Below are 23,609 nucleotides of genomic sequence, written 5' to 3'. Positions count from 1 at the left end.
TGTTTTTAAAGGCAACCTGATGTACAATTCATTTCAGTAGTTCAAAGAGGAGGTTACTAGAGTATGGTGCTCGTGGCAAAGCTGTCTACATCTAGGTAAGTTTCCAGTTGGTGTATCACCTGAAGATGAAAAAAGGTGGTTTGAACCACAGAGATCAGTTGAGCTTCTAAGAACAGTGCTGGATCAGTAAGCACTCCCAGACTGCAAACCTTATCCTTTAGGGGGTGTGCAACCTCTTTTAGAACAGGTTGAACACCATTCACCCAAATAGATGAACAGCCAACCAACATTAATGTTATCTTACCTAGAATTAGTTTCAGTTTGTTCACTCTTATCTGGACCAATACTGAACTGAAGCACTGGTTCAGGACAGCCACACACCATCTACTTGTGATGAAAATTAGAGATAAGTCTTGATGTGATTTGCGTACTGGTGATACTTCAGACCAGATCTCTAGATTACCTCTCCCAGTGGTTTCATTAAACAGCATGGGAGAAAGAATAGAAACCTGCAGAACACCAAGCATGATTAATGCTTGATGCCATGGCAATATTCCAGCACCACCTTCTAGAAACAGCCATCCAAGTAGGACTGGAACTGATGCCAATCCCAACAGATTATCCAGAAGAATACCCTGCTTGATAGTACCGAAAGTCACTGAAAGGTCCAGGAGAATCGACGGGTTGAGCTCCTCCTTTCTCTCTCTCTTGACAAAGTTTATCCCACAGGGTTGCCAAGGCAGTTTCTGTCCCAAAACCAAGCCTGAAACATGACTGAAATGGATCTAGATAATCAGTTTCATCCTAGAGTAACTGGAGTTTCCCAACCACCTCTCTCCCAGCCACTATTATTTCACCTTGCCCAGGAAGGGGATGTTAGCTACTACCCTACAGTTGTTAATGTTGTCTGGGTCCAGGTTAGGTTTCTTCAGGAATGCTGGGATTATTCCTTTTTCTTTTTTTTAAAGCAGGGGTTGGCAACTTGTGGCCCTCCAGATATTTTGGTCTACAACTCCCATCAGTCGTAGCCAGCATAGCTAATGATGAGGGATGGGGAAGTTGTAGTTCAAAACATCTGAAGGGCACCCAGTGAAGGCTGAAATAGAGTATCCTGGAGGAAGTACTGGCTGTAACCTTTGAACAGGATCATTCACTTCTCTTAGAAGGTAAGAATACAGTGTCTTGGGTTGTTCAGAAGTCACTATATGAGGGAACTGTGAACATCACTCGCTTTACCCAACAATCCTGCTAATTTAATGTGACACCGGAGATGAAAAAGAGATGATTTCCAGGGTGTTTGATCTTTTCAGGGGTTGTTGCCTCCATTTATTTCGACCTGTGGTTTTTTATCTTTGGAAAAATGGTTGTGTAAAAGGCCTTCAGTTGAAGCTGCCTTATATCATGTCAGAAGATTGGTCCATCTAACCCAGAGTTGTCTTCTCCAGCTAGCAGTAGTTTTCCAAGGTCTCTAGAAGGTATTTCCCAGCCTTACTAGCTGGGAACCTTTGCATGGGAAGCATGTGCTCTACCAACTGAGCCATGCCCCTCCCCATATTTCCCCCACAGGCACAACCTGCCAATTAATTGAAACTCATAACTGAGGTCTGTATCACCTGGAAAGACATAAAAAAGGGATGCAGTAAGTACATATTTGTTTCTCATTCTTCTACCTTTTGTTGCATTTTCACAGGCATTTTCAGTGTAAGAGAACTGCTAGAGAGCTACTTTTGTAAATCTGTTATGCAATTAAAGCAGCTGAAAAAATCGGAGCAGGAAGACGAAATCTTGAGAAAGCAATATGGAAAAAGAAGCCTAGGAACAAAGAGATAGACATATGACATATGGAGACGTTTGAAGTAAAGGAAAGATGGGCTGTTTTACAGGATTGTGTGTTTGAGAATAACCGCTGAAACAGGTATCCTTGAAGTAACAGTTTATAGCCTGAAGGGGTTTACTGCCATACTAGTGCAGGAAGAAAGCTGTAGCCAGGTTGTAGTGCTAAATGAGGGGAGCAGTGCCATTTCACTCATGTCAGTGGTGCCACTGTGCATAACTGGCAAGTGATCCATACTGGCTTTCACAGGTTCAGTGTGACTTACACGTTTTGTGTGCCCTGAATAACATACCTCAGATACACAGATCCTCTGTGGAAAAGCTTACAATCTAAGAGTTGGATTCCGGGTGCCCTGTTGTCTGACACTTGCAGTTATTATTTGCTTCTATTCCCTGTCCTCAGATTTATTACTGCACTAGCTTTTCCAGGAGACTCACCTGTGTTCTTTTTCAGTCCATGCCCCCAAAACTTGCAGGTTCCAGTTCTACAAATTAAAAAGCGTGAAATGGTGCATATGTATTTAACTTCTATAATGTTATTGTTAAGCCAGTAATAGGAGATTAAATACTTCTTGCCATTCAGTTACCCATTTCATACTCAGTATAAGGAAAAAAATAGTTTCACCTCATTCTTAAATTGAACTCAGTTACCTGCATACATGAAAAAATAAATATATAGCAAGTAATATGCGTAAGCAAGCTAGTATGTTGTAGTGGTAGGAGAATATGCTGAAAGCCCAAAGGTCCATAGTTCAAAGCTCAGCTAATCTATGAACTCGTTGGATGTGGCCATTTTCTCTGTAGGACTAATTTCCAGACATGAGATCAGCCTGAAAGTATTACTATTAGTTTAGTAAGGGGCACAATCCAGAGAAAGTTAGGAGTATTTAGTTGTCACTTTACACCCACTGATAGCATTCTGTCTAGAGAGTATGGCTAGTAGGAACCACTTCCCGCCATAATTCACCATATGTGTTTGGGGAACCCACTAGTGATAATGCATTCCTCGATTAACTGATTCTATGTCGGAATTTTGTTACATGGCAAAGTAGCTCCCTTCTCATAGATTATTGATTGTCAATCCTTGACACAAGTGTTTGTGAAATGGGGAGGGGTGCAAGAGGGAAGGGAAAAAGTCTTGTTATAGGTTTTATGTTAAGGAAGGAATTTGTGTTGCAGCCACAAAATCATTGCTGTCTTGCAAAATATTAAGAAAAGCATACTGGCCTAATGTTAGATATCAGTACCATAAATAAGATGTTTTACTACTAATAATTATAATCTAGTACGTGGATTTTTGCAAACCTTTTAATGAGTAATATTGGCTTGTCTGAAATATATTATACTTGCTCTCCAATATTTCATTTTAAACACAAAGGGCCAAGGTACTATATGCAGTGGTGTGATCTTGTATATAGAATGTGAATTCTAGTTGGACTGGGTCATGCACGTTAAGAGGAATGTGTTTTCTTCATTTTCAGAATACCAAAGCCTGAATATATGGACACATAAATTAAGCATTGAAATAATGTCAATATTGTATATGCCTTTAAAATAGCTACATTTCTTTTCTGAAAGTTAAACCAGGAGAAAGGATCAGTGCAAAAGCTATTAACACAGGCAGTTCTTTGGTTTCCCATTAAAGGGCGCCTCTGTTGCCTTTTCTGAATGATGATAGCTAAGTGAATTTTAGTAAGCAGATGTCCATTTGTCAAGTTAGGAGGGGTGTGTGTGTGTGTGTGAGAGAGAGAGAGAGAGAGAGAGAGAGAGAGTGAGAGAGAGAGAGGACATTTTACATTTAATTAAAACACAAACACTCACACTATCCTGAGGGCTAGCATACAGGATGAACATGTCTACTCAGGTGATATGATTATGAAACCAAATAAAATAGCCACACCATCAGGAATTAATTCACCTGTTCATGCTCCAACATGATATATGCTCATCACCTGCTAAAAATGCCTTTCTGCTGTATATACAGGGGGAACAGGTCACTTTCTGCACAAGAAAACAGATGGAAACAAATGTAACACTGAAAATGACATTGGAAACCAGTGAAGGAACTTTAAATCTTCCAGGATACTCGGTGGTTGACTTCAAAGTCACCCTATTTCAACAAAAAGGCTTCAGAGAGATTTCACAGTTATTTGCTGAACTATAATTTATTAGCAAATTTGATTCTATTCGATCTGGAATTAATTAGAACTCTGGGTTTCTTGCCCTATAGGTGTTAAATTAATATAGCATAGCTAGAAGAGTACAACAGGGACAGATTTTATTACTTAGTCAGTCTGTTCTTATTGTGCATGCATTTGGGCTGTGCATAGAAATGTAATAGAGACCCCCTGCTAACCCTTGCATTTCATGGTCCTCTAACCATGCTTCTTAAAAACATTTTTCCTGTACCATATGTATGTGTATGGATATCTGCCAGCTGAAGACAAGACTTCAGCCATTTGATGAGTCCATGAAAGCTCATGCCACAAAAAATCTGCCCTTACGATGCCATAGGAGTCCTTGTAGGAATAATTAAATTATCCATATATACATAACTGTTGGAATTATGTTCAAGAAAATCCTTTTTGAATAATTTACTTTATGCACATCAAATCAAATCACTTATCTTTTCTCTCACTCCCCGCCTTCCCCTTCTTATTTTTAAATACTAGCTGGAACAAATGGAGCTTGAAGTTCGAGAAATCCCTCCACAGAGCCGAGGCATGTACAGCAGTAGAATGAGGAGCTACAAACAAGAAATGGAAAAACTTGAGGCAGATTTTGTGAGTGAATTCATGTACGATATTTTGTGAGAGGAAGCTTGTAGCATTTGTAACATAATTTTCCCCTCCAATTAGTATTTGGTTGCTTTAGGAATGGTAGAAAGCTTTCTTTCTCCAAAAAAATTCCAAGTTCTTTATTTTGCAACGCTGTCAGTCCATTTTGAACAGAATCTCAGTAGTTTTCCAATTAAGCTATGCAAAAAACACAACCATGTCCGATCTTTCTCTTAGTTTTATCCATCCAGAAATCATGGATGCTGGTAATTTAGACCTCTCCATTATTGATGAACAAAAATATGTAATATGTCCTAAGATCATCATCTGTTCCAGAGGACTGGAGAGTTGCAAATGTAACACCAGTTTTTAAAAAGGGATCCAGGGGGGATCTGTGCAATTACAGACTGGTTAGCTAATGTCTGTTCCAGTTAAATTGGTGAAAAGCATTATTAAAGGTAAAATTAATAAGCCTATTGAAGGACAAGTTGAAAAAGAGTCAACATGGCTTCTGCATGTCTCTGTCCTGTCTCACTACCCTTTTAGAGTTCTTTGAGAGTTGCAATAGACATGTGGACAGAAGAGACCCAGTAGATGTTGTTTACTTTGGCTTCCAAAAGGCTTTTGACAAGTCCCTCATCAAAGACTCCTGAGCAAATGTAGCAGTCATTGAATAAGAGGAGAGATCCTCTTATGGATTGGTAAGTGGTAAGAACAGAAAGCAGAGAGTAGGAATACAAGTTAAATTCTTGCAGTGGAGGGATGTAAGTAGCGGGGTCCCACAAGAATCTGTATTGGAATCTTTTTTGGAGCTCTTCACAATCCCTTTTTGTTCTAACCACCCTAAATAACTTGGTGTCATCAGCAAACTTGGCACCTCACTGCTCATTTCTAATTCCAAATCATTTATGAATAAGTTAAAAACCACAGGTCCCGATACAGATCCTTAAACTAGTTGCCCCCTTTCCATCTGCTGATACTTTAGGTAAACAAGAAGTAAACAATGCTTATGGAAGGCAAATGCCATTGTTGTTGGCTGTTATCTCATTGGGAATGCTATGATCATGTTTCCAACTGATCATTACTCAGGAACACAGAGTTCAGCCGTATTCCTGAGGATGAGTACAGGTGTCAGCCAGCAAATTTTTCTTTTCCTGTTTTTGGGTAAGAAATACAATTGGAAACTGGATGTTCAGCTGGATCCAAGGGTACTTCTGCAAAAGATAGAAATCAGAATGATTGGTCAATTCTATTTAAGAACAAGATTGCTAAACTGGTGCGGTGGGGGGGGGGGAACTGCCTTTTGTGAAATCAAGTTTCAAAGTGGCTGTAATTGACTATTTTTTTAAAACAATAGTTATAAAACAATTTAGTTACATTAATGGGCAGTGTAGTTTTGGAGAATCTATCTTGGCCACTTTACTAGGTAGTAAAAAAGGAGCATTTCCTTCATATTTTTTCTTCATAGTTTGTATATAAAAGCTGAAAGTTACTTTACCAAGCTTTAATGTACTGAAATTCAATAGATCTGTTTGACTAGTGTCTGTTGTATACCTGGCTGATGGAAATCACTCCACAGTCCTGCTCTACTGGCTTTCTGTTAAGCTCCCTATTTCCCAAACTTCTTGCCTATCCAGAATCCTTTCCACTTCTCTTTGTCTGCTCCTGCCCTGTTTTCCTCAGTTTTCCTTGTCCTGACCATGCATAAATGTACCCCTTCCTGCCTGTTGGCTGTACACTTACATACTGGTAAACATCTTACACTGAGAGAGCCCTAATGATGGCAAGGAAAATCAGGGCAGTGGTTCTTTAGTCCTCTACAGTCTTTCGCACTTCACACATTTATTGAGATGTACACAGCAGCTGCCACTTGTACCATTCAAGACGGTTTTGGAGTACTGTGCTAATGAAGATACTGGCATAACACTGAGACAGAGATGGCAGGTGATATAATCCACTTATACTACATTCTGCTGAGCAAAATGACAATGCCCGATGGAACTCCCATTCATGTAACTTCCGTTTGGCAGCAGAATTTCCAAAGAATACCATTGCCTGCGGTACCAAATATATTTTCGAAGTATAGCTGTTGTGAAACAGGTTCCATTCTAAGAAAAGTATGATTTGAGATGGAAAACTCATCCCTTGAGCTAAAAATGGCATTTCAGTCATGCTACTGTAATCCTCGACTTCCTTACATAATCCTAGATATACCTCCGTTATTTCATTTATTCACATCCAGGAACATGATGATGCTTCATAGCTGGGTTTCAGAGATGTAACAGATGTGGTAAGCAAATGTGGTATGGAAAAAAGCAAAATGATCTGAAGACGAGCAACTCCCATACGAGAAAAGGTTACAATGTTTGGGGCTTCCTAGATTAGAAAAAAGGCAAGCATAGGGGGACATGACGGAAGTGTATAAAGTTAAGATGGTATGGAGAAAGTGCAAAGAGAGAGGTGTCTCTCTCTAGAGAATCCAGGGTCAGTCGGTGAAGCTGAATGGTGGGAGTTTCAGGACAAACAAAAGGTAATACTTTTTCAGACAGCATAGTTAAACTGTGGAATTCACAAGATCTAGTGATGGCCACCAAGTTGGATGGCTTTAAAAGGGATTTAGATAAATTCATGGATGATAAAGCTATCAGTGGCTGCTAGTCTTGATGGCTATATACTGTCTCCAGGATCAGAAGCAGTATGCCTTCGAATACCAGTTGCTGGGGAAGAATAGTGGGAGAGGGCTATTCAATTCATGTCCTGCTTGTGAGCTTCCAAAAGGCATCTGGTGGCCACTGTGGGAACAGAATGCTGGACTAGATAGGCCTTTGGTCTGATCCAGTGGGGCTGTTTTTATTTTCATAAGTCTTAGATGTGTTCCTTTCTCTGATGTATGGAAGATCACGTGATTTCTATAATAAACCAAGATATTAAGTTAGTCATTAATTTAAAGTGATTATTTTGCCCAGTTCCTAGTGAAAAGAATTTGCATTGCCATCAGCAGATTTCCCCCAATGTACTAATGTCTAGTTTGTAAAACATATCCAAATTAGCCCAGAAAAATGAGCAGTACAGTTGGAAAGATGTCCTACCCTAGTACTCTTGGCTATCTGTGTTCAGTATGGTTTAATCATGCCTCTATGCATAAATGAAGTCAGTTCCCAGCACAGATAGAGCTCCAGCATTTTTCTCAGCAACGGTGATAGATTTTATTCAGCTTGGTATTTACTTAGAACAAAGAAGTATTAAACAGTATCTATCCCAATTTACTATTGACTTTGCCTTTATTCAAAGAGTGATTAAATGCTGATACAAGCAAACTGGCCTTCAGAATAGCCATATATTACAGTGTAGCTTCAGTTGTAATACAGGCTTTTCCCTAGCTTGTTCTCCTGACTTGTCCATATGATCTGAGAAGTAGTGGCTCTGTTAGAAAAGCAAGTCACAACAAAGCTTGCTGTTGGTGGGCCACAGTAATCATTCAAGGAAGCCATGTGGCACATAGGAAGATAGGATGCTGCCTTATACTGAGTCAGACCGTTGGTCCATCTAGCCCAGTATTGTTGACACTGACTGGCAGTGGCTCTGCAGGGTTCAGGTAGAACAGGAAAAAACTCCTGCCTGGAGATGCCGGGGATTGAATCTGGGAGCTTCTGCATGCAAAGCAGGTGCTTTACCACTAAGCCATGGCCCCTCCCCTTGGCACCTTTCTAGAACTGCGGTATGGGACAAGCAGCCCTGTTTCTTTCTCTTGCTGAATAAAGAACCATTTAAAATGAGGACTCGCCAGTGTCCCTGGAAAGGGTTAGATAGCAAGTCTGTGTATCAGTAAAACAGAGTTTAGATGTGCTTTCGTTTTCCTCTGAACAATGACGATATATCTGTCTTACTATTCATCTTAAGCCTGCAGAAGAAGCAGCACAGAGCATGCAAGACAATACATTGTATTTGTCATAGTAGCGTTTTAAAAGGATATGTAAGCTTTCAGGCTTTACAGTGAACTGTTTTAGATTCTGTGCTGAAGATTGAAAATAAAAATTAAAGAAACAGATGTGTGGGTTGGAGATTTTGCCAGGCTTATATTATGTAGTACTAATAAAGATGGGACATCTTGAGCCATGCATAGTTTTTGTTAGTCAGATTTGAAGTTTGTTTTAGGCACTAGGCAAAATACCTTGCAGCTTATTGAGTGTTTTGTAGTTGGCTCTCTCTTGTGGCCAAATGTGGAGTTGCACTTTGCTATTTGCAGGAAAATCCAAGTACTTAAAGAGGTATTGGCAGACTGGACTCACTCAGTTAATCAAAGTTTTTGTCATCACGCCTGCTTTTGAGAAGCCAAGCTTTTCTAACTTCTATATCACAAACATCCCTACTCCTATATGTCTGTATAAAAGCCTTAGCATGGTGTTGGTTCAAACATAATTTTTCTTGTCCGTGGTTAAGGAGCCGTGATTGGGCTGGAGATTCCATGGTCCCTGTCACATGTGAATCCATCCCTTCCCTGCCAGCCTTAATAGTGATTCGTCTTTCTGTGTCAGCCATGGCTAATGCTAACCAGGATTTATAACCAACTTCAAACCCTAGCTTGGAGTGAAGCTCGGTTAGTGTTGTTCGTGGGTAATGTTAGTGCAGACATAATTAATCATGGTTGATGTAAGTAGGGAGAATTCATGTGCAAGAGCAGAAGGAGGGAGGGTGCAGTTCTATTACTCAGTGTCTTACCTATGGTTAAGGGATAGGCATTGTAAAGTCCACCCTTCCAGAGTTGGCTAGCCAGTTTTGTGGTGTGGTTAGTTTTTGTTTTTTGTTATCTGGTTTCAGATCTTTCTGTTGGTCATTAACCTCATTGATAAACCTGTTTCCTCCTAATATCCCTCAAAGTGTTGTTGGGAAAATAAACAGAGAAATCTCTTGAGAACCTTCTTGAGCAACTTGATGGAAGGATATGATGGAAATACAAGAAATAAAATACATGGGTGTAATTGATTAATGCAATGAGCAAAGACTAGGAGCTTTGGCTTTAAACTATAGCTATCTTTAACAAGAAGCATTGCTTTTCAAACAAGATTTTTACCAATTGAAATTGTAAACTGTTGTGGCATAACAGCTATATGACTTTAGCAATAAACAAATAATGATTCCTTCCTAGATTTAATTCTGAATTCTGTAATTTGGTGTGCTCTGATAACAGAAAAGCATTAATTGTCCTACCGTTTATGTGTGCCAGGTCATTTATAAACCAATAACTTTTTCATATTGTAAAATGTTAGTGCAGCATAATTGTATTCATATACAATATTTTCCCCTGGGGCACTGCCTATTAAAATATTAGGTTCTGCTTAGTATAGATTTGTACCTTTCTATTTGACAGAAAGGTGGTGGATGATACCTTTGTGGGAAATTACTAGTGCATATTGACAGATCTGGCTCAGCAGTTTTTCAGTTGCAGTTTGGACATGTAGATCTCTTTCCATGTGAATGATCTTAATTTGAAGAATCCTTAGGTGAAGTTAGATCCCAAGTTGGGCCCACATAAAGGGACTGTTCCTTTATGTGGGTTACCAATTTGCTCACATAAGAGATTTTTCCCTTCCCTTTTCCATGTGTTCTAGCAGGGAGGGACAGTAAGAAAGTTGTTCCTTTTCATCTTATGTAAGGGCCTTTCAGAAACCTCTAACACCTATATTTATTTTAGAAATACCACAACCAGCACCACACCTACCTGTCCCTTTTAAAGTTATATTTGCAATAGCACATATCCTGGGAGTTGACAACTTTTGGCCCTCCATATGTTTTGGCCTACAATGCCCATCAGCCCTAGACAACATAGCCAGTGGTGAGGGATGATGGGAGTGGTAGGCCAAAACTTTTGGAGGGCCACAATTTCCCTGACATATTCAGTGCCGGCATGTTTAGATGCCATTGCTATGTGATACACTTCCAATAGCAGACTCATTGGAAGCGTATTTACACTTTAAAAGGCAGCATGTGTGGTCCAGCATGCACTTGTGTATGTGAAAGTGTACTGCAGTGCTGGAGATTAATAGCCATAGTCTGCAAATAAATGGAAAAACAATGCATCATGTCCACAAAATAGTGAGTCATTCCTGTGGGGAGCCACTACTACTTGAAATCTAAAAATCTACTTGTGGACTTGTGCATTTGTGTTCTGCAGAAATAGAACGCTCAGCCTCTAAGGTTAAAACCTCTAAAAAATATATCCATAAAACAACTATCATTTAAAGGCACATCAAAAGGTATTGGTGGTGGAAGAGTAGAGTTTTGTTGTTTGATATTGGTAGTGTCACAGGCACTGTTCATTGCATATCTGTGACACAGTTATAGTCCAAGCAGTACTTCCTACCACAATGGAAAAAGCAGAGGGTAAAGTAAAGGATTGGGTTCAAATCTTAGTTGGGTACTGCTCTGTGGTGAAGTCTTCCCATGACCTATTCACCATGGGGTTACGTGGGGTTACCCTTGAAGACAGTTCGGAAGCTGCAGCTGGTGTAGAACGTGGCAGCTCACCTGATTAAAGGCAGCCGCCAGCGTGATCACATCACTCTGGTGCTGAAGGAATTGCACTAGTTACCAGTTGTTTTCCGGGCCAAATTCAAGATGTTGGTTTTGACCTTTAAAACCCTATATGGTTCCGGCCCAGCCTATCTTAAGAAGCGCCTCTAGCAACACCAGACAGGCCGCTCAACAAGATCAGCCTCAGATGGCCTGTCCATCACCCAGGACAGCTAAGCTGGTGAGGACAAGGGAGAGGGCCTTCTCTGTGGTGGCCTCCATTCTGCAGAACTCCCTCCTTAGGGCACTCCGGCATGCCCCCTCTTTAATGAGCTTCTACCACACATTAAAAACGTGGTTGTTCAGGCACGCATTTGGGGTGGGTTAGGGTATTTTTAGAAATACGATGTTTTAATGTGGAATGTTACTCTTTTAAACTGTGGTATTATTGTACATTGCCCAGAGTGGCTGGGTGACCGGCCAGATGGGCAATTAAGAAATTTTATAAATAAAAATAAAATAAAACAAATGAACAAATTGCCAGAAAAAAGTAGCTGACCACATGTGTGAATTGGCCAACAGGGCTGTGTGTTTGAGGTAAATGTGGGGATTTTTGCAGTGTTTAGAAGAAGGTAAGCTGTATAAGACAGCTGACTAAAACTCAATGGTATCTTCAAGTTTTATTCCTCCCTGCAGTTGAAAAAGAGCATATTAAATGTTCTTTTGTAGTGTGCATATGACAGAAGAGAGAGTTATTTCTTTACTAAACTTACCAGTGATTAAGTGATCTCTTAGGAGGAAGTGTGAAAGACAATTTAACAATCTTAATTTATAATTAACCTCCAGGGTTATAGTTGCCTTAATTGAGATTCCTTTGGGACCATTTTGGCTTAAGCTCACTTTGTTTTCTCAAAGCCTTTTTTGAGCCTTTATGGTACTTCTTACAGAGCCTTGTTCTGTGCATGGCCAGCAAGCTGCTCAAGAAAGGTTTTGAGAAAGGGTTAGTGTAACGAGTTAAAACAGAAGAGGAATATAGGTTGATTAAGTAGTACTGTTCCCATCCTGTTAATTTAGGCTACTGCTAATCCTTTTCAAATTTATTTAATAGGAAGATGATTACACCAAAGATTTCAATATCACCAATATCACTGTCTGGAGATTTAGTACTATTAAAACTTCAATGGTAGTGAGAGATGATGGAAATCTACACTGCATGTGCTGTTCCTCCACCAATTCCTGCATGACTGCATACTTTTCCACTGTTTCCGAACTTTTTACAGTATAAACAGGATCTCATGGTTGTGATCTGGCAATTCTAATTATACTTTAACAGTAGAGAAGATTTTGGTCTGGATTATTATGCTGGCCGAGAAGGGTTATCTTAAGACAGGGATGGGAACCTTCAGCCTCTGAGAAGGGCCTCAGGTGACTACTGAGGGCTTGGAAAGGAGGTGAGGAGTAGAATACTCACTGTTATCTCCATCTATGATCATGGTTAACAGGGTTTCCCTTATGTGTCACTCCTTTCAATTGGGAGTGCAGACAAGAGAATCCATGCTGTTATCTCTTATCAGATTTGAGATAATAGGGATGGGGAGTGGTGCACTAATTGCTTAGCCCACCCCGCATCCTCTGCAGTGGGGCAGGCATGGGGCAGGCAAAGCTCCTACCTCTCTCTGCACAGAGAAACTCGATGCAGAGAGAGGTGGGAGCAATCTCCTGTTCCTTCCTGCATGGAGGATTGTTCTTGCCTCTCTGCGCAGAGAAAGGCAAGAACTTTGCCTGCCCTACACCTTCCCCCATATTGCCTATCTGTGACACATGAAGTACAGTACTGCTTCAGCTTACAGGGCTACACACACACACACAACACACACACACACACACACACACACACCCTGTGTTCTCTTCTCCTGCTCTAGTCCTAATGCTGTTTTGATTACTGTTGTAATTTCTATGTAATTTTTCTTGCCTACTTGAAGCTAAAAGGAGTTTTCAGGCAGCCAAATGCTAATACAGAAGAGATGTCCACTGTGTCCCCACAACCCAAATAAAATGAACTAAGGAAAACCAGAGTTCCAGCTGCCTTGAGTCACATATCAGGAATGGCCAAAATATGGTCCATGTCTCCTAGATGGCCACTCTGCCGTTCAATAAAATAAACTCAAGTGAAATTAACAAAAACGGAAATTGTTTCAACAAAAAGTAAGTGTGTGTGTGTGTGTGTAAATGTGTTTGCTATCCTCTCAGACTGCTTTCACTGTACCAGGAAGTGTATGTGTTTTGCCTATCTTCATTTTTAACCCTTTGTCCAGTTCTCTATCCATCTGGCATTTTGACATGGTCTGCTGTGCTTTCCCTCACTCCTATTTTTTGTTTTGTCCTGTCTTTCACCCCCCCAAATATATTTTCTAAAATTTGTCCAGGTAGTTCAGCCTAGTAACCCACACCAAATGTTAAGGGAAGTTTACCCATTTGCTTTCTCTTCCTTGCCTCCCAGTTCACAGCCATTCTTATAGCAGGAAAGTGCCTTCTTGACTTTACCCTTTGAGAGACAGACACACAATTTTCTTTAGCTCTATTCCCCCACTCATCGATGATACAAAGTCTCCGTGGCATCATGGAATTTTGTTTCTGAACTTATCCATGTGACATATAAAAAGAACCTGGACTGCAGAGTGTTCTGTGAGGTCTGTTCCCATAGAAATTAATGCAAGGATGGAACTGTTTTGAGGACTACAGCCAAAAAAATCTAGCTGTCTTGCCTAAATATTTATTTAACTGTGGCCTTCCAGCTCACGTATTGAAAAACAAAGACTGTGTATTTGGAACTTAATTATCACTGCTTGCAGGGTATCAGGAGAGAAGAACACTTGTGTCATCTTTTTATTGTTCCACTTAGCCCACCAAAACACATTCCTTGTTTGTTGAATTAGTACATGTGACATCAGAGAATAACAGCAACAAAGCCATTAAGAAAAGAGGACTACAATTTTTTTTCACCATTGCTTTTCTTAAAATTCTCATAACTGGCCCTTCTTTTCTCTCTCTTTCTCTGGTGGCAGTGGTTCAGATATGAGTAGTTCATTCTGAGGAGAGGCAAGAAGGACTGCTAAAAGGGAAGAGCTTAATACTAGAAAGAATTATGGAACACTTTCAGACCTTTTCATCTTGCTTTCCTTTAATATCAGCACTAGATGGCACTGTTTGTTTGCAAAGAAATTTAGGGTTGTGGGTTTTGTGGGGGTGTTTTTTTGAGCTTTGGTAGTAACTGAAATTACTGTTTCATGAATAAAATATTTCTGGTGGGATTTGCATTTCTATATTGGCTGAAGACACTGTGTGGAATGTTTTATTAACCAGCCCAGTGCAACTGTCAGCCTATTAAAGAGATCCAATGGACCCTGTTTAGCTAAATAAACTAAATAAATCCAATTCGTCAAATTGTGTTCCTGGCTGTTTATTTTCCATTCTTTTGATTTACAGTTTATTTTAAGTTAGAACCACATAGGTTTAAAAATTAATGGGAAAATAGAATTTGGTGTTTGGAACATGAAGAGACTAATTGCCATGGTCAAAAATAGCTTTTCTTTTGTGCCGTAAATGAACTTCCATACTGGGCGCTGATAACACGTCCTCTGTGACAAATTATTTGGAAAAGAAACAGTTGAACTATTCTTCACCCACATTTTCAAATCTAGCAGTAGTGTTTAGGAAAATTACATATTCAAAAATAACAATTGTTACCAAACTTCTTATTTCAAAAGAAATTGCCCATCTTAATTTGGAAAGTAAATTCCATGGTGTACTTTAAAAAATGGGAACAATTGAATTACTGAAACTCTTCATGAGTTTAGTAATGTAATTAGAGACATACTTTAAGATCTTTATCCAGTTTGTCTTTACAACAATCTTGCGTAGTGACTATTTCCATTTGGCAGGAACTATGCTTTGGGGATTTCTTGTACGAAGTCCTTGTGTGTACAGAACTCATGGTACTTTAGAACTGTGGCTAGCAAATTCACCTGTGTGCAAAGAGGAAATACTCCACGTCTGTTAGCTCTTGGAGCTGACTGATGAGTTGAGACATAACTTGTGCCATAAGGCTATAAGAGAATGATTTGTGGGACATAATTAGTGGCTGAGTTTTTCTTTCATGTTGAGTTTTAAGTAATGCTATACTGGGGTTTTTTTTAATGAAGTTTGATTTTTTTCAATGATAAAATTTAGCAGTGTAAGGGATCAACCCCTTCCCTTTAAACAATTTTCACTCATGTTCACTACCATTGTTTCCCAAATCTACTGCTGTTTCAGTGTCAACTTGAACACACTCTTTTTGCTGCATGAACCTAGCCAACGAGGGATAATGTAGTGAACATGAAGGTGTTACAGTGTCACAAAGCCGATCGAAAAGACTCTGATAGAATCACTCAGGGAAAACATAGTCTTCCCACTTTTCTCACTTTGTAGAGAAAGAAACAAAGAAAGAGGAAAAGGATCCACTCTGGGTTGGTTGCTGGGTTGACACTCTGTCTCTAAAGCAAAACAAATGAACACCAGTGGTGCGTCCAGTTTATATAGATTTTAAAATGTGTGTGTGTGTATAAATAAATGGAACAGATTTGAAAATGTAAAACATTTTGGTATAAGACACCACCTTCAGTTGAAGCTGGTGTTTTATACTGAAATGTTTTACATTTTCAAATCTGTGTATGTGTGTAATTTTTTTAATCTATAAAATTTAAAATGTATAAAATTTATACACTGGATGCACCACTGGTGGTAATTTGTTTTGTTTTGGAGTGCTGAATTATGCATATTACATCGCCTGTATATCGAGGCAGTCTCTGTATTGCTACCCTGACTGGTGGGTTCATTGCCCACCAGCACTGTGGCACAACTTTTTCCCCGGTCAAGCTCTAGTCACAAGTAGTTGGGGAAGAACATGGATGTGCATCCAAGTTTGCAGCGCTGGTTATCAACATCTGTATTTGGATGTGCAATCTGGGAAGTGCAGTGCATGTTTTGCAGTGGGAGTGGGGAGATACAAAGTCAAGCTTGTCACAAAAATATTTTCTCCTCCATGTTGGCTCAGTGTTGGTTTTAAGCGATTTCCTTATAAGTAGGATAAGGAAGGGATCCTTTTCACTTCAGCTGATTTCTTCTCTCTCAGCTGATGTGATATTCCTCCCCACAGTTTTCTGTGCAGCATGTGATAAAGGTTTAGTTGTTTAGCTAGATAGATTAAAGAACAACAACAATTACTCCTGCCCTTGGCATTGTCGGTCCTATTTATTTCTGTACTGACTTTTGGCACAATGTTATTTATTGCCTCTTCCTGTAGTTTGTGGCTTGGCTCATTTGTTGAAGCTGTTTGCTTTGGTAGTATCTTACTGAGGCACACATGACGTCTGTGTAACAACTGAAAGTATCTACATAGCTGAGTCAAAAAAGTGTGTTGGTTTATCAAGCAATAACACTTCCCCCCACCCCAAGAAAACACTTGTCTTCAGCTTACAACCCTGAAACAAAAAGCAAGTTAGGGACATGGCATTTTTGAGAACTCACTGAGGAAGAATATCTTGGGTCATATACTCTACATCTGGCCTTATTGTTACTACCTTGATTCTGACCGTTCAACTTGTGTTTGAATGCATTTGGTTTTATTGTAGTTTTTAAGATCCATCTCTGTGCAGCTTCCTCCTTGGCACTCTGTCTGGTGCTTGTTGACAACCAACATATTTCTTGTGTTCTGGAATGGATTTAACATGGAAGTTTCCATTCCCAGATTTTTGTATGCTTCATATCCCCAACTTTGGTCATAAGTTATTAGAGGTAACATTATGACAAAGCTGTTCTCTGTATTGTGATTTTATTTTTATATTTGTAATGTGGTGGCTTCCACCCTAGTGATCCAGATATACCATCAAAACAAAGATAATGTTCTGCAAATAAGCTACTTTACTTGAACTATATGGTGGTTTGACAAATTAGCAGTCATTTATTAGAGACTGAAATCTATGTGATATGTTTACTTCGTTCTTCTGAGTTTCAGAAACATTCATGCTTCACCATTTTCTCACTTAAATGTAAACACAGTAGAACCCTTTGCTATGCTACTTTTCCTGCTGCAGCTCTGAAAGACTCTGAGTCTAATCCCTGATCATGTTAGATGTGTAAGAATTAGCAGTAGATATGTTAAGAAATACAGGTGAACTGATCCTTACTGTAAAATTTGTCCATGCTTTTATGCTATCTTTCTTCCAAGGAATTAAGACAATGTACCATGGATTGTCCCATTTTGGTTAATTACAACAAACTTGTCAAGTTAGGTTGAGAGATCATGACTTGCTCAAAGCTAACCAGTCTCATGGCTGAGATAAAGTTAGAATTTAGTTTCCTCATTCTAAGTCCAACAATCTAGCCTTTACACTACATTGGGTACATTCGCATGACAAGCTAACACACAATGGGTGAGTAACCCAGTTTTTACAACCCACAGTGTGTGGTTTGTGCGCCCCACAGACGGCATAGAAAACTGAAAGGGTGGAATCTAATATCTCATGGGCAGATGTCTGCTTGTGCAACAGGATGTTCCCCTCCTCACCCCTGCACTCCCCAAATCTTGTCCACAACAGGTTTTGGGGATGCATGGGGAAAAGGATTTGCCCCTTCCCCATGCTGCTAATGGAAGCTGTTCTGTCAGCAGGGGGGATTAATTGGATACTGCCCAAAGTGTCCTTAACAGTTACTTATTGTTGGCATGCCCTATAATGCAATGGATTGAAGCAACATTTGAAACAGTGGTATATAGGCGTAACTTGCAGCTGAACTTATATTTGCATCTGGTTTGCTTTTACTGAAGTTTATGTGAAACCTCTTTTTTCCTCTTTTTTCCTTCTTAGAATATTGTATTATTTGAAACTGAGGATTTTAGAATATGTTGTGACATTATTTTTGTTTTTTATGGTGTTTTTTTTGTTAAAGTTCACAATAAAAATTTGATTTTTTTTAAAAGCCCTGTCATATTGACCTCAACAGAGCTCCAAATGATCAGTTGTATACAGAATGCACACTTGCAACTTAGTAGACAGTTTTTAAACTGTCCACACCGTTGCAACTTAACTCCAGTTACTTCTCCCCTTTTGGAAGTGTTTGGACTCAAACAGTGATGTCTTCCTAGAGCAGCCTTGGACATGTAGTCATGTTTTATATAGAGATGCAGGAGTACAGCTGGAAGGTCTTTGTTTGACGAAGGCTGACTCTACACGAACCTGTGCCAGTGTGGTTGCTGCCTCAGTGGTTGCCTCCATGACAATCTAGTATCTGTAACAGTTTCTACCCACATGTTAAATGTAACTTACACTTATATCCTTGGAAAGTACATTACGTGCATGTTATGTAAACACACCATCAGAATGAACTATGTGGATTGAAGCTTATTTTTCCCTAGACGTGGGTGGAAGGAATTACGGAGGTAGTGACAGCTGCTACAGGTATGTTCAAGACTCTAGTCTTATGCATATTTCAGAGTAAGCACTATTAAACTAATTGTGTCTTACTTTTGAGTAACCTTGCATTGAATTGAGCTGTAAATGACAAGGTGTTGCTTGTAGACTGCTGACATCCACAACTGCAAACCTGTGTTCCAGAAACTAAAGACTTAGGTGAAAGTAGAAATGGCAATATGAGATAAGATGGTAAATGTGTGAACTGAGGAATTTTGGAGTAAGGATGTACTGATAGTATGCATAGTAGTAGAAACTAATACCTCCTTCTTAATATTTACTTGTCTTCAAGAATTCTTCATGCCTTGCAGTTTTGTTTTAAAGGAATTTCTTCTTTGTCCATTATCCTTCACACAGTCAAATGAAGTGCTGGGCTGTTCTTTAATAATAGCCACAAAAAGGAAAACATGCAACATGTCTATTGACATGCAAGAGCTGATAAATCCAATTTCACTCAGGAAGCTGCAAAACATTTTAATAACTTTTTGACATTTTCCTGTAGTCCTTGTTTACCTTATCAATAGTTGTGGTGACATCTGATTGTCAACTTTTTATATTAAACTAAACTAATAAATTATACATGTTGTGTTTATACCTGATGAAAGCTGACGTTTTGGAGAGGTGTTAAAATATACTGACAGGTCTTGTTCATAAGCTCCTTTGGTATAAATATGTAGATGACATCTTTAGATATTGTTTGTACATAGTCTGATAGGCAGGATGCGTTGACATCGTAACAAATGCAAATGTCAACCCCACAACTTAACCTTTCTGTGTTGGAAGAGATGTTTTAAGTTACTTTTTTTAAAAAAACTTTTCAAAGTTTTTTTTAATCTGTTATCACTGCTTTTTCATATGCATGGAAAATAATGCAAAACAAAGAAAGATTTGCACTTAAGAGCATCTCTCTGGTACTCCTACTTAAATGACTACATTTGGGTAGGTATAGTTCCCCCTCCTTCTGTTTTTTTATTACTTATTTGAGAAATCTTTTTGTGCTTGATTCTACAGATGTGCAGTTCCTTGAAATATATACACATGGGTTTCATAAAACAAGGGTCTTAAAATACAATCATGCGGTTTTATATATTAGAAAACATTGGTAATGCTAGGCATGTTTTCTTGACCAAATAATAATCACTTGATTATACTGAATTTTAATAGTGATTTATATTTACTGCTGGTGAACCCACTAAGGTGATAAATGTAACGCCTATACGAGAACAAGCTGCTCTTGTCTTCCTGCATAGTTTTTGCATCTCTTTTGTTTCCTCTTGTTGCCACATTTGACATCTACTCCTAAAAGCGTCTTTGTCTACATCAGTAATTATTATTTCAGTAATTAACAAACTGATGCTGCGACTGATCCTGTATGCCTGTCCTGGAACGAGATATCTGATATTTAGAAAGTGTTGACAAGAGGTGCTTTCCAACCTGCTGAAGCCCTCTGAAGAAGGACTTCCATAAACTCCCTAGGAAGATTATTTTAGTGCTGAACTGTACATCCAGGGGGCCACTAAGGTAATGAGTACAGAGACTAGTACAGACTTAAGGCTTTTATATATAAAGCTTTTATCCCATGACTTCACCATTGCTTCTGGGTTCTTTGTGGGATTGAGGTCAAACATCTACTCATGGCTTTTTTCAGGGGTTTTCCTTCACTGCCTTTCTGTATGTTCTGCTATACAAACTCCAGGTGGTACTCTGGTATAGCAGAATTGCACAATTGTAATATAGCGGAATTCCCCAAATGCTGGATTTTCCCTGGTCAAACACCCCCGCCCCCCGTGAAAATGCTTGGAAAGTATGGGAGAGGAAAATGATTTTGCCATCTAAAGCACCATGAATGCTTTACCATGAGTGCAGAATGGTAAGCACACAATAAAAGCCTTGTCTAGAAAAGCCCTTGTATTTAAGCACTAACCTGGTTACCATAGGTGACCAGCAGTTGCATGCAGGTAAATGCATAGAACTGCGTGGAGGTGAATGGGCTGGTGGAGGAGAGAAGCTTCCTCTTCCATACCCAGTAAAGGAATACAGCTCTCTTTCCTTCCTTTGGTAGCACCGAGCAGGTTAATAATTTTTTTTGCAGGACAGTAACTTTTGGAGTTTATTTACAAGGCTGGAGTAGTAATCATTGGAGAACATTATTTGTTTATATAGAGCTGTGAGGACAATTAAGTCTTTATCACACATTTCTATTCTATGGCAGGAATGGGAGTACTCTGGCCCATGGGCCAAATTTGGCCTCTAGGCTAGCCCATCCAAACCTCTCCCCGACCTGCCCCCTAAAGGGTAGGGACCCCTAAGGGATCCCTCCCTATCCTCTGAAGGCCTTCCTCCTGAAGGGTAGTGGAGAGAACAATCCCCATATTATCTCTAATCAGTGACGGGAAGTAACAATGGGAATTCCCTTCATGTGTGCGTCACTCACCCAATTGGGAGATTTAACAGTACTCTAACTGCATTGCATGGGGTAAGGTGTGGGGCAGATGAAGCCACCCTGACTGATGCAGTGGCTGAACTAGTGCTTCTCCAGCCACTGCCTTTTGTTTGGATGGCTCTGCTGCATGTGGACTTTCCCCAGTTGGGGAAAGCCCACCTGCAGCAAAGCTGTGTTCCCTACCAAAGCGCCAGCTAATATCATCCAGCCCCCTACCCAATTAGAGTTCAGCATCCCTGCTCTACAGCATGGCTAGCAATGTTCTGTGAAGCATATAGTACTACAGAAGCTTCACGTACATCGCGGGGGGCGGGTGTGATGGAAGGATCAGTATTTAAAATAACCATTGCCAGGTTAGCTGTCAGTCAGCAATAGATGTGCACAGTAGCAGGCTGTGGATGTGTGGCTGAGATTACACCTAGGAGTCTGGGCTGTGCATTGCAGTCCTGGTCATATTATGGGCAGTGGGGGAATTGTATCTCGCTCCCTACTTTTTCCTGCCTGCTTTTCAAATAGATGATTGGTGCTACTGCTGATGGTTTGGGGCTTTGCAGTGACAGTAGCCAAATGCACAGGATCCATTTATGTACATGTTTCTTCATCTAGAGCCTGTTACGACATGTGTAGGCCTTATCTGTGTTGGGAAGACTATGTTTTCATTTTCTCTCACGTTCAGACTTCTGATTTGGGCTATTAACTATGTTTGTGGGACAATTTAATAACATAAGGCATTTTCATTTATGAAAAATTGTTTTGTGGCCACCATTTGAGTTCTACTACCAAGTGGCTGTTCTCAGTAAAAAAAATTAAAAATACTAACCCCGCTCAAGTTGTATGTTTTCTTGTCAGAAGGTTACTGTGAATATCACTTCTTGTTTTCATCCATCTAGGTTGCCCCCATGTGGCTTATTCGTTTTGGCAGTATTACTCAGTTGTGTTGTACTGTAGCCAGATCCTCCTACTGTTCTGTACACAGAACCATCTTGTATACCTGCTATTTCCATTGGTCTGTAGCCTCAGCTCTTATGCTTCTTTATGGTACAAGTACCTGATAGAATGAGCAAGGAAATGTAGTAGCTTAGCATGTTGCACCCAAAGACACACTTTATGGAACATGAAGTGTGTCTTTGAGTGCAACATGCTAAGCTACTGTGTGGAGGAAAATGCAAGTGGGAAGAGATAGGCAAGAGCAATAGGTAGAGCCTTGGTTTATTGGGCAGAGATATTCAGTAGGCCTGAGGTAGTCTGTGAGTCAATAGAATTCTCCAGTATAATTCTAAGTCTTAGATAATCAAACAATTTTTCATTAATCTTATTCTGGAATCCTCAGTGGTATGTGCAGGAGTTGTTCAATTCCAGTAGTATGTACTGAAGTTTTGCTTCTAATTTGCTGCATATCGGTGTTTCATTCATCCATTCTTCCATTTTCTTTAAAAGTTGGTTGCTTAGCTTTTTTATTGCATATTTGTTTCTCTGCAGAATATTTGTTTAGTTAAATGATAAGTTTGTATTTCCAGCAAGCTACTAATTCATTGGGGAAATTTAAATGAAATTGTAAACATATAATTAAGAACACAAACAATAAATTGTTTAACTTGCTGTAGGCATCTTTTGGTTGGAATGACTAGGAAAGGTTCTGGTTAATTAGAAGCAATTTGTTAGAAACCTGAGTCTTTTTTATTTCCTAGATTAAAACTCTGTTCCCAGCTGGATGCTTATAGGTGCAGGAAATGTAATTGTGAGATGATTAATTGCAAAAAGACAGATAATTAGAGTTCATATGGTATGTCAAATATAGCTCAACCAAAAGCTTGTCTGCTTGTTGAAAGAGATCAGCTGAAACAGAAGTTGCATAATACTGTGTAAGGAATAATTTTGGAGATACACATGCACAGGTTGATTGATGTCAATAGGGTTGGTATCAATGAATGTGAGCTGTACATTCCAAACCTTTTTGTTGTGAAGTCTAATTTTAATTTGGAAGTCAACTCATTTTCCTTTGTTATTTCTCTAAATGACTAAGGGCATTAACTGGAGCCTGACTTTTTAGAGAAGGACGCTTCTATCTTGAAGCCTCAGTTTGTTGTTAGTTACTCGGGGATGAATTCCTTCTAGGTAAATAGCTTGCAAGATCTACTGCTCAAGGCATATTGGGAAATATAAACATGTACAGGTAGGCATGACTAGTAAAAATCACAAGTGTGTGTGTGTGTGTGTGTTGGCTGTTAAATTCTTTGTACATCTGCATGACTGCTGTACAATATAACTCACCTGCCCTAGTAGTCTTCTACAAATATAAGCGTATTTTTTTCTTTCTGTTATTATATATGTGCATATTTCATTTTCCTAAAATGAATGATGACACTTGCCTTGTGTCATTTTGGGTGGTTTAGCAAATAGGAGGTTTTTTTAAAAAAAAAATGAGTTAAATTGATATTCATAACAGTTTAATCTATGCTTCTGCTGTCCTTCCAAAATATTTAATCACAGAGATTGTAATGGTTAAATGATTTCTTGCTTTATATAAATCAGTGGCTT

The 23,609-nt window shown here is 39.4% G+C and overlaps 1 protein-coding gene across 5 annotated transcripts in view; it reads left to right on the top strand.

Moving 5' to 3' along the window:
• The window catches only part of VTI1A (vesicle transport through interaction with t-SNAREs 1A), a 347,971-nt gene that overhangs the window by 9,254 nt on the left and 315,108 nt on the right, over positions 1-23,609 (top strand). For 3 of the 5 annotated variants that reach the window (XM_084846214.1, XM_084846215.1, XM_084846211.1), the window contains exon 3: positions 4,506-4,616. The exons of 1 other annotated variant lie outside the window; for it this stretch is intronic. In XM_084846214.1, coding sequence (XP_084702340.1) covers positions 4,506-4,616 — 111 coding nt within the window. Of the gene's footprint in view, positions 1-1,690; positions 1,916-4,505; positions 4,617-23,609 lie in introns of all 5 variants that reach the window. One more of the 5 variants, XM_084846213.1, reaches the window with a different exon arrangement.

This window comes from Heloderma suspectum, chromosome 3 (assembly GCF_057233095.1).
Source record: "Heloderma suspectum isolate Gila_16-S chromosome 3, 16-S_ref, whole genome shotgun sequence".
Taxonomy (NCBI): domain Eukaryota; kingdom Metazoa; phylum Chordata; class Lepidosauria; order Squamata; family Helodermatidae; genus Heloderma; species Heloderma suspectum.
The sequence above is the reverse complement of the archived record's forward strand: the minus strand, read 5'-3'. Positions and strand labels throughout refer to the sequence as shown.